At 30.9% G+C, this 12,512-nt stretch overlaps 1 protein-coding gene across 2 annotated transcripts in view; it reads left to right on the top strand.

Moving 5' to 3' along the window:
• CDH12 (cadherin 12) overlaps window positions 1-12,512 on the top strand; it is a 270,731-nt gene that overhangs the window by 199,811 nt on the left and 58,408 nt on the right. For both annotated transcript variants that reach the window (XM_060146002.1, XM_060146001.1), the window contains one exon: window positions 11,105-11,292. In XM_060146002.1, the coding sequence (XP_060001985.1) occupies window positions 11,105-11,292 (188 nt within the window). The remainder of the gene's footprint in view (window positions 1-11,104; window positions 11,293-12,512) is intronic.

Genomic DNA, 12,512 nt, shown 5'->3' with positions numbered 1-12,512 from the left:
TGTTAAGTTGGTAAACACTGAAGTAGAGAGATGTGGCACAAACCCAGGGCAGTTGTTTGGAATAAACAAACAGCCAGAATTGAGAAATACACAGCAGCAGAATGGAAAGGACTTTGTGATCTATTGGATTCAGAGATAAGTAAGATAAAGAGCATGTGAAGAAATTATTTAAGTAGGAGACGGTTTTTCTGCTGATATGCTGAAATTTGAGTGGAAATGAGCAAATGGTGGCTGAAAATATAGGGAACCTCAAAGAGAAGTCAGAGTCAAAAAACATTTTTGAGAGACATTTAATGATAGAAGTGACAAACGAAACTTGAGGCATGCATGAAATTAATCAGATTAAAGAGGGCATAATTCTTTAATTTTGAATGTAAGAAAATCCAGGAGGTAGAATGAACAAAGGTATAAAGAGAAGCTTAAAAATCACCACCTCAAACCTTTAATACATATATTTCTGACAATGGTGTATATTTTTAACCACAGTTGTGAAGGTATCCTAAATTCTCATTTACGTCACATGGTTTAAATCTATTTCATATTTGCCTTATTATTGGTCTTAGCATTTATATAGGCAAAGAAATTGGACTTATACAGTATTTATGAAAGTTAAACATGATATAAATAATACTAACACCATGGAAACAAAATATTTTGCACATAAGATATCTATTTTATTAACAAATATTGGACACAATAAATTATATCCTTTAACAAATAATGTTTCATGGATTGCTAGTTTTATAGAAAAGTAAATGCAAAAATGGCTATATCATTTTTTTGTATGTATAAAGGCATAAAAAATTAATCTCTTCCCTCAAGCAACTCTGTGTATAATGGAGAATTATACTATTTGAAGTAAAATGAATGATAGACTTATGCACACGATGATATACAAATGTGTAAGATGGGTACCAAATCATTACAGAGCAGATCTGAGAGGATGTAGAAGGAATTAATATCAATATTGATTTCTGAAACCTCTAAGAAGAGTTAGCCAGTGGAACAGCAAATGTGTACCAAAATATTTTAGACCATTGAAAAAACATAATGTATTATTTAAAGAATCGTGGAAAAATGGAAGTGCAAAAACAAGAAAAAATTTCATCAAAAAATGACTTGAAGTTGTCATTGAAAGAATGAAGAATAGAATTTATGTAAAGGGGGATTAGGAGCAGTGGGAAAATGAAACATTTTAGGCATAAGCAACAAGATAGGGAAGAGATATGTAGCATTCAATTATAAAATACAGTCAATTAAAGAAAATTTAAACCATTGTATACATACATTAATGCATTAACACATGATGACTATTTAGAAATAAAATTTGTAGATCAATGAATTTGGTGCTATTGAAAAAATTAATTTTGGTTAAGTTTATTTTCTAGACTAGTCTTACAATGTTTCAAAAAAATCTGTGAAAAATCAAACTCTTGGTTAAATAAGTATTCCCAGATGAATTTGAATTTCAAACATTTTTCGGGCCTAGTTTGTAAGATGTTGAATATATTTATAATTTATAATAAAACCTCAGGTGTGATCCATTTTTGTGAAATTATTGGGCAATATCAATGAGAATTATCCATCTACTATGTTTTGTTAGGTGGGTCAGAAATTACATAGACAAGGACAAAAGAAATGTTTACATGATTAATGGAGGTTTTAAGGGAATATTAAATGTACTCCATAAAATGAAGGCACAACGGAAGGTTATTGATGCACTTGAAACGTTGTGCACTCTTGCCAAAACCTACATCATGTTTACTATGTAATGGAAGTAGTGGTTATATAAATCACATATATTAAAAAATACATATTTTTGAGAATCAGGAACACTTTTTATTCTGACAATCATTAAGTAACATAAATGGGTTTTTGTTTCATAGTTCATTTGGAATTGGTTTGGTTGGAATTTTCAATACTGGCAAGTGAATGACGAGACAAGGCAAAGCCTGTCAAGCCGTCCATTTCTAAACTGAAGCCCCATCTGCACTGGCCCACTTTGGCTTGGGGGTGGACTGGCAGACAGGAGAAGTCTTAATTTTGCACATGGATCAAATCACTAATTAATATGATATTCTGGAAATTTCTGATTTCCAGATCTAGATTTTGGTAATTAAAGTCAACATAAGACTACTATTTGAAAATGAACAGAGAAGGCAAAGCATACTGGCAACGAAGAAAGTCTAAAGGAACAGTGAGAGACAAAGGAAAAATAAGGTTTTTACTACATCTTGCATGTTGTACTTTTTTAGACTAATGGTAACATGATGTGGGATAGTCTAAAAGTTCAGGAAGCTGAGATATCCCCTCTATGATATTATTTTTTTCTATGAAATATGAGACATGGTCATATGAGATATGGTTTTTGCTTTTATTACCTTTTTATTTTCCATAGATAAGGCAAGATCATTTTGTGTGCTATTATACTTGCTTAAGTAATTAAAACACTAAAATATTTATAAAGCAACATTTTACTTCTCTGTAATTAGATGGTAAATCACACACACACACATATACACAAGATCACTATTTGAACAATTTAATGTCTGACTTCAATCACTGAATCAACAGTTTTATAGTAATATGCATTTATTTTCTAAATTTTATTTGTTTGTTTTCGTTTATGAAGTTTTTATTTTGTTTTTTAAAAGTGTACAATTCGGTGTTTTTTACTATACACAAAAAGTTGTGCAACCATCTCTACTAATTCTAGAATATTTTTATCATTCCAAAAAAGAAACCACATACCCATGAGCAGTTATTCCCCAGTTGCTCTCAATTGCATCCTCCACTCCCGTGCATAATTTTATCTACTTTCTGTCTCTGTAGATTTGCTTATCTGTACACTCCATAAAATGGAGTAATACAATATGTAATCTTTTATAACTAGCTTGTTTAACTTAGCACAGTATCTTTAAAGGTTAATCCATTTTGTAGCGTGTATCAAAAAATAGTTCACTTTTATAAATTGACATATATTTGACATACAATATTATGTTAGTTTCAGGTCTAGAGCATAGTGATATGACATTTAAATTCATCACTAAAAGATCACTACAGTAAATCTATTGACCATCTATCCTCATACAAAGCCATGACAGTACCAGTGATGATATTCCCTACTCTGTACAATATAACACTGTGATTATTTATTTTATAACTGGAAGTACACACCTCTGAATTCCCTTCACCTATTTTGCCCATCCCCATCCCCTTCTTCCCCTCTGGAAACAATCCATTGTTTTTTCTCTGTATCTATGAGTCTGTTTTTGTTTTGTTTTATTTTCTATTTTGTTTTTTAAATACCAAATATAAGTGAGATCATATGATATTTGTCTTTTTCTGTCTGGCTAATTTTACTTAGTATAATACCTTCTAGATCCATCCATGTTGTAGCAAATGATAGGATTTCATTCTTTTTATGGCTGAGTGATATTCCATTGTATATATGTACCACATCTTCTTTATCCATTCATCTCTTGATGTTCATTTAGGTTGCTTTAATTTCTTGGCTATTGTAACTAATGTTGCAATTAACATATAGGTGCATATATCTTTTTGAATTAGTGTTTTTGTTTTCTTTGGGTATATATCCAGAATTGAAATTGCTGGATCATCAACACTTATTTTTTGGCTTTTTGATGATAACAATTCAGACAGGTGTGGGACAATATCTCATGATTTTGATATTTACTTCCCTAATGATTAGTGTTGTTGAGCATCTTTTCACGTGCCTGTTGGTCATCTGTACTTCTTCAGAAAAATGTCTTTTTAGGTCCTATGCCTATTATTCAATTTTTTTTTTTTTTTTTAGTTTATGAGTTCTTCAAGTATTTTGGGTATTAACCCTTTACTGGATATATCATTTGGAAATATCTTCAATTCAGAAGTGTGTTTCTTTAGTTTTTTAATAGTCTCATCTGCTTATTTTTGGTTTTGTTTCCCTTGCTGGAGGAGACATATCCAAAGAAATATTGCTAAGATAGATTTTAAAGAACACACCACCTATGTTTTCCTTAGTAATTTTGTGGTTTCAGGTCTTAAATTTAAGTCTTTAATCCATTTTGAGTCTATTTTTGTATATCATGTGAAAAAGTGGTTCAGTTTCATTATTTTTCATGTACCTGTCTGGTTTTCCCAGCACCATTTATTGAAGAGGTGATCTTTCCCCCACTGGATATTCTTGCCTCCTTTGTTGTAGATTAATTTACCATAAGTGCGTGGGTTTATTTCTGGGGGGGGGCTCTCTATTCTGTTCCATTGATCTACTGATCTAACAGTACCATTGACCTAACAGTACCATACTGTTTTCATTACTGTAGCTTTGTAGTAAAGTTTGAAATCCATAAGCATGATACTTCCAGCTTTGTTCTTCTTTCTCAAGATTTCTTTTGCTATTAGTGGTCTTTTGTGGTTCCATACAAATTTTAGGATTATTTGTTCCAGTTCTGTGAAAAATGGTATTTGTATTTTAATAAGATTACATTAAATCTGTAGATTGCCTTGGGTAGAATATTTAACAATATTAATTCTTCTAATCCATGAGCATGGTATATCTTTCCATTTGTTTGTAAGTTTTCAATTTCTTTTATCAATGTCTTTTAGTTTTCAGAGTACAGGTTTTCACCTCCTTTGTTATACTTATTTCCAGGTATTTTATTCTTTTTGATCAAATTGTACAGAGGATTGTTTTCTTAATTTTTCTTCCAACAGTTATTATTAGTGTGTAGAAATGCAACAAATTTCTGTAAATTAATTTGGGATCCTACATCTTTACTGAATTAATCTATTAGTTCTAATAGTTTTCTTTTTTTTCTTTTTTTTTTTTTGGTGGAGTCTTCAGGATTTTCTATGTATAAGATATGTCATCTGAAAAGAATAACAGTTTTATGTCTTCCTTTCTAATTTGGTGCTTTTACTTATTTTCTTTTACTTATTTTTCTTGTCAGATTGCTGTGGCTAGGACTTCCAATACTATGTTGAATAAAAGTGGTGAGAGTGGGCATCCTTGTCTTGTATCTGATGTTAGAGGAAATGCTTTCACCTTTTTACCATTGACTATGATGTTGGCTGTGGGTTTGTCATACATAGCTTTTGTTATGTTGAGATATGCTTCCTTTATACACACTTTGTTAATAGTTTTTATCATAAATGAATGTTGAATTTTGTCAAATTTTTTCTGTATGTATTGAGATGATCATATGATTTTTATCCTATGATAATGTAATGCATCACATTGATTGATTTGTGGATTTAGAACCATACTTGCATTCCTGGTATAAATTCCACTTGGTCGTGGTGTATGAACCTTTTAATGTATTGTTTAATTTGGCTTGCCAATGTTTTGTTGAGGACTTTTGCATCTATATTAATCAGGGATATAGTCCTGTAAATTGATGCTGACCTCACAGAATGAGTTTGGAAGAGTCCCTTCCTCTTCAAATTTTTGGAATAGTTTGAGACAAATAGGTATTAACTTTTCTTTAAATGTTTGTGAAAATCCACTTGTGAAGCTGTCTGGTCCTGGACTTTTGTTTATTGGGAGTTTTTTGATTACAGATTAAACTTCATTACTAGTAATTGGTCTGTTCAGATTTTTTATTTTTTTCTGATTCAGTCTTGGAAGAATGCAGTGCTTCTTGGAATGTATTCATTTCTTCTAGGTTGTCCAATTTTTTGGCATATAATTTTTTGTCATAATCTCTTATGATCCTTTGTATTTCTGTGGTGTCAGTTGTAACTTCTCCCATTTCATTTTTATTCATTTTAATTTCTTTTCTTCTTGATGTGTCTGGCTAGAGGTTTATAAATTTTATTTATCTTTTCAAAGAACTAAATCTTAGTTTCATTGATCTTTTCTATATATATATATATATATATATATATATATATATATATATATATATATATATATATTAGCCTCTATTTCCTTTATTTCTTCTTGGCTCTGTGCTATTTTCTTCCTTCTAGTAACTTTAAGTTTTGCTTATTCTTCTTTTTCTCATTCCTTTAGGTGTAAAGTTAGATTGGTTATTTGAGATTTTTCTTCTTTTCTGTGGTAGGCCTATATCATTATAATCTTCCCACTTAGAACTGCTTCTGCTGTTTCACATAGGTTTTGGAATGCTGTGTTTCCATTTTCAAACTCTGTGGTTGTAACTTCCCTCCTGTTTGCCAGTTATCATCCTGGGGGTGTGGGTCTTGAGTATAATCCATCTCCTCCCCTTCTACCCATCTTGTCGTGGTCCCTTCTTTATATCTTTAGTTTCAGAAAATCTTTTCTGTAAGACTTTAGGTTGTTCTCATAGATAGTTGCTCTGTAAGTAGTTGTAATTTTGGTGTGCCCAAATGATGAGATGAGTTTAAGTCCTTTCTACTCTGCCATCTTGATTCTCCTCTCTATTTTCTAAAGTTGAAATGTAAATGTAATATTTCAAGTAATCACCTCCTTAAGTGGTCTCAAGTATATGCTTTCAAGTTCTTAAAAATGTTTAACATTCTTATCAATTTGAAATAATTTCTACTTAGACCAAATTACCTCCAACTTAGTTATTTGTTACATATAGATACGTTTTATGTGCAGCTGAACATTGACTTCTTATGTATTGTTTTTCAGTAACTTTAGATTAGTTATTACTATAAGCATAAAATAAAATGTATTTCAAAAGAGAAGTTGTAATGGATTATTCCATCTTCTATTTATTTTCTATTCTTATGGCTGAATGTTGTCACAGTACTGTATAATTCATTCATTCATTTAATGTATTTATTCAGGTCCTATAATCTTTATTTCTGATTAAACTGTAACATATTAATTTGTATTTTGTTAAGTAAATATATATTTTTGGTGTTTTCATCAATACTTGGAAATTTTCTCAAAGAAAAAGGAAGGGAAATATATATCTTTTGTCCTTAGGTATTAATGAATGTGCACACATGCACACACACACACGCAGTGCAAGTTCTAATAATCAAAGTATAATTTTTTGAGTAGCATTAGTTACTTAGAGGATGCCCACTTAGCCTATAATTAAGTAACAAATACTTTTACCTTTGGAATTAACAGGGCACATTACCTGTAAGAAGCTAGAGAATTTGATCACTATAATTCTACCTTAGTTCACTACATGCAGTTTTCTCCTTTTCTATGGGAACATGGTTATTTTTGTTCAGCCTAGCATGCATATTTGATAACTATGTAAGTATATATTCTTATTGACTCTGTGAATAATTTCTTGTCACCTGTCTTCTATCTTAATGTGTGTTGTAGAGGTAGTGCCATTAAGATGTTTCATATGTGTCAAAAGTAGGATGTCCAGAAAATGATGGCAGTGTAATTACATGGTACATCATAAGCGATCCAACTTTGGCACAGGTGAAGATTTACTTCAGTTTTGAATTAATCTTAATGACCCTAGCTTTATTGCTGTTGAGTTTCTAGAAATGATAAAATGTCAAGTCATTGGAAATAAAATGACAGAACCTAAACAATCTGACAAGACTAATGCATAGTTTCTCTGAATTGTTCCATGTTCTGTAGACTTTATTGCCAACTACAATGTTCTACTGAGAAATGCTTGTCTTAATGAATGCATCTTCCACCTTACTACAATGTATAATTGTTATGCAAAGAACAGAAAATTCAGTGCTCTCTATGTGTTTGTTTTATGTACACTAAAACCTCAATGTAGAAAACAGATGTAAGTGGAAAACACTGTTTTACTTCTATTATATCTTAATTTTAGTAGGGCATGTTAGTTGAATGCTATTAAGTCCATCTTTTTAGGACAAGACTAATATTTCAATTTAATGACAAGTTTTCCAGTGCTGTTAGATAATTATGAATTTTGCAGGCAAACTACATGCTGACAACTTTTTCTAAAACTGCTATTTAACTTATATTAATAGAGGATTGCTAAGTATGGCTGTCTTCACATTTATTATTAGCCTCATAAAATGTTCTTTTATAAAACATAAGAGTCATATCTCAGCCTATAGTCTTGAAAAGGCATATAGTCTTTCATCTATAGTCTGTATTATCTGATGTCCTTTAGCTAGCCTCTCAGAGTTTAAATTTTTTTCTGACATTGAAAGGTCTCAATTCTGGCTAAACTCTTCACCTTCACTAACCATAAGCCTAAGTGATAACACCAAACTAGATTATTTCCCTTGATTTTTTGATTCTATTATTTTTACTTTTAAATGTTCAAATGAAAAGCGAACTCATAAACCTAACATGTAACCTAAAGTTGCTCCCCCCGAATAGCTTGGATAAAGTAAGCAGAAATTTTCCAAGCTTTTACGTTAGATGCCCATATTTTCCTAAAGATTCCATTCAACCCTCCCCTTTCCCCAGTGATGAAACACCATCACCATCATGCACTGCTTGGCCATGTTTTTAACTTGAAATCCACTACACTTGACAGCTCCCTGTTTCTCTCAAATCTCTGCCAGCTATGTCTTCAGTAATTTTTAGTCATGTTTCCTAACTAAGTATCCTGTTAGAGGAGCATTTATTTTCCAACATAGACTTCCACTGCTCTATTTGGAAAAATTCAAGAACTTTCCTAACACTTACTGATGTACTGTTAGATTAGACCATGACAGATCACACTATAGATTCAAGGCTTTTGGTGTTTCTTCATTTCAATATCACAATCACACAATGAGACACAAAGGTTGTAGACACGTTTCTGGTAAATCATAGGTGCTATGAAAAGAAGAAAAAAGGAAATAAAAAATACTTCACATGTTCTATGCCTTGTCCTCTTTCTTTGGAATTTGTCACTGAGAAATTTAGTACAACTTTATATAACTGTGTCACATGCTTTCTTGCCACATTAAACAGGAATTCAGGCATCCTTCTGTTTGCTAATATCTCAGGAGTGCTTCAGTAGGATTAGGGTTTAATATGGCTATTGTGAAACACATGTTCTATAGAAACTAGGTTGCAAAAGCCACATTATGTCTTGCTTATTAATCATGGCTATTTGAACTCAGACAAATTCCCCTTGAATATCTGTCTTTACCCTTTTTGGAGGCAATGGGTATACAATGTAACCCATAATTTTATTCTTTTTCTTTGCCCATGTTTTCTCAAATTCAAACCCTGTTTTGAGTTCACAAACATTGGACAACTCTATAGGATAGCCACTCTCTTAAGTGTTTAGGGAGTAAAGCCTAATGAAGCATAATTATAGTCTACGAAAAGTTGCTAGTTTGATAGATAAATATGAATTCTTCAACCAAAATTATTTTATAATGTCTACATAACACTCCATTGTTGTCACTTGAAGTATTTTTATTTGGTATCTATTTATTTATTTAACATTTACATTTTCTCTTTTAGAGAGATTTCTCATATCTTGTTTGAAGGCAGTTATACTGTTAATTAACTATTAAGTTAACTAATTAAGCAAGTATTTTATACCACTGTAAAATGTACTTTCTGTCTATTACATGGAAACAAACAATTTTAGGTAAATACTTAGCTCTCTTGAGACTAAATATATTATATGTCCCGTTGAGGTAATGTCCACTGGATGGATATAAATAAGGCTGATTTTAACATTATAGGAGCAAAAGGTAGATATCCTTTTTGGGGGCAGCAGGTAGAAAGGCAGATGGCAAGATTTAAGTGCTTCCTGGGCTAATGAAATTGGAAAATTTTGTAACCGGTTGTGAAACAACAATAGACCTCTAAAAATAACTGGGAATAAAGAATTGACAATTTGGCAGAATCTCCATAAAATGTGAAAGATTATTTTTTCTCATATCTCAAAGGAAACAATTGTAATACTGTAATGTAGCTTGTTGAATGAACTTCAGCATCTAAAAAACATATTAAAACCTTCCGAATTTAATTGCTATAAATGTAACTAGAATTTCAAATCAAATTAATTACCCTGGTTGCTTTACTCATGGGAAAGTAGAATCAAAAATCTACTAACAGAAGCTTAAACTGCTGTCAATATTAATTTAAACTTTATATTTTTGTGTTTAGTTTTGCTTTAGCATTTGCATTTCCTCCTATTTTCTTTCTTTCCGTTTTTTTGATTTAAACAGACTGCTGTTTAACCTATTAATATTTATATTGGTGAGATATCAGTAAAATAGCCCATATTTTTTTCTTCACGTTATACCTTACAAAATTTTGTAAACTCTTTTAAACAATGTATATATTTTCATTTTTGTGAGATACCATAATTTTTCTTGATTCTATTATATTTTATATAGATAGAGACTTTTATAGGATTTTCTGACTCAGTATCAAATTTATAGTAATGTTGGTGCTCCGCCTGGTGGTACACAATAAGAATTTTACTTTTCTCTTTTCCTTAATGTTAAAAAATTGGGAGATAGAACTTTATATCCTGACTTTAAAAGTGTGTAAAAGTACCTGGAAGGGAATCTACTAAAAATTTACTAAGTAGAAGTTGAATATTAGTTTGTAGTATACTATACTTAAATCCATTGTAGATTAAATATATGTACATGTATTTAATACATAGATATAAATATATATATATACACTTATCATTTTACAAGTAATTTTTAGTTTAATGATTTATACTTATTGAGGAAATAGTTCATCTATTATTATATTCATTTACATATATGTTTTATATTTTTGTATGTTAGGACACATAGCCTTATTATTCTATAAATATCTAAATATCTGTCTTCTATCTATCTATGTATCTATCTATCATCTATCTATGTATCTTTTTAATCTATGTCTTGTATCCTGGATTCTTTTGCATTAGTATCAGTTTATTTCATGACTATTCCCACCTTCACATTTGATACTGGTTACACTTAGATGGTGCTAGTATGTAAAATATTTCTTCACAGTAATTTTAATTTAACACTTCCTACTATTTATAATGACCAATTGAAATTCTACAACAGAATCTATTGAAGTGAAAAGTGAAATTATTACTCCTAATTATAATCTTTAACTGGATAGCAAATTGCCTTTCAATTTTGCACTATTATGTTTTAGAGTTGATTTATTTTCTGTAGACTATATTTTCAAGGCTGGTAATCTTATGTACTTTACTAACTCCACTGTATACAAAAATTATATATATCTTATCAGGCATTTTCCATCTGAAAGTTCCCGAGTCTTCCCCTATTGGCTCAGCTATTGGAAGAATAAGAGCTGTGGACCCTGATTTTGGACAAAATGCAGAAATTGAATACAGTATTGTTCCAGGAGATGGGGGAAATTTGTTTGACATCGTCACAGATGAGAATACACAAGAAGGAGTCCTCAAATTGAAAAAGGTACATAGACATGTTTTTCAAAGTAGATTACCCAATAAAAATTAATGAACAGAAAGACTAAAACTTGAAAATGACAGAAATTTTAATTTTCCTTCAATGAGCAATATTTTAAATTAAAAAAAAGACCAGGTGACTATGAAGTATTCACTCCCAGAGACACTTTTATTCTGTGATTCACCAGGTATATATTTTGTGTTGAAAAAATTAGGCCTATTAATTTGCTTAAATCCTTAAAAAATTCTTACCAGAGTCTAATTTTAATTTAATTTTTTAACATTATCAACTCAGACGAAAAGGTTAATTTATAAATAAGATCTAGAAGTAAACTCTATGCACACCAGGCTTGGTCTTGCCCCTTTTATTACTTTTCTGAGAATATAAATATCTAATTCACACATTGTTAGTGAGCCTGGACCTCAGACTGGAAGAATTCTGATATGGGCGAGCGCTGCTACTGATAAGTGGACGAAATGAGAATGGGTAGCGCTGGGTTTGAGGGGCTATGACAAAGGAAGTGAAGAGAAAAATTATCGAGAAGGAGGGAGAGGACAAAAAGGTGAAATGCGGTGGGAAGCCCTCGAGTAATGTTAAATTGTTTTATATAAAAGAGGATGGAGAGCAAAATTCAAAATATTGGAAATGAATCCTTATCTCAGTGTATGTAGTTTGTTTTTTGTCAGGTAGGGTCATGAAGAAGAAGAATGTAAATGTGAGAAAGAGAAAAATCATGACTGTATTTGGTGTGTGTAGATTATTTCTATAACAATGAGGTAAATTATAGGAATTTCCAATAATACAGCGCAGGCAAAAAAATGAGCTTCATTTAATTTAGTACAGTTTTTCCCTCTCCCTATTATAGCAAAGTGCACTCTATTTATCCCAAAAGGTGGTATACCATACACATTTAATTTTGATACTTGTGATTATTTTAACCTGCAAAAAGTATTTTTACATTCAGTCCCATTAATCATGCTGCTGTTTCCATATTTGTTCAGGAACTCTGAATTTTATCAAAGAAACAACATATGTGGTAATAAAAATAATCCTGAAAAGAAACAGTTTTCATGTAGATGATTTATCAACTTTTAATTCCTACTATTGCAAGAAAATTGTGCTTTGTCTAGAAATTAATTTAATCACATGGTCCCATTCAGCAAAATTTTTCATTTATGCTAAATTTTCAGAGTATACCTAGAAAAAAAAATTGTGTCAAATGTTTA

This window comes from Lagenorhynchus albirostris, chromosome 3 (assembly GCF_949774975.1).
Source record: "Lagenorhynchus albirostris chromosome 3, mLagAlb1.1, whole genome shotgun sequence".
Classification (NCBI taxonomy): domain Eukaryota; kingdom Metazoa; phylum Chordata; class Mammalia; order Artiodactyla; family Delphinidae; genus Lagenorhynchus; species Lagenorhynchus albirostris.
Note: the sequence above shows the minus strand (reverse complement) of the source record. Positions and strands in the feature narration are given on the sequence as shown.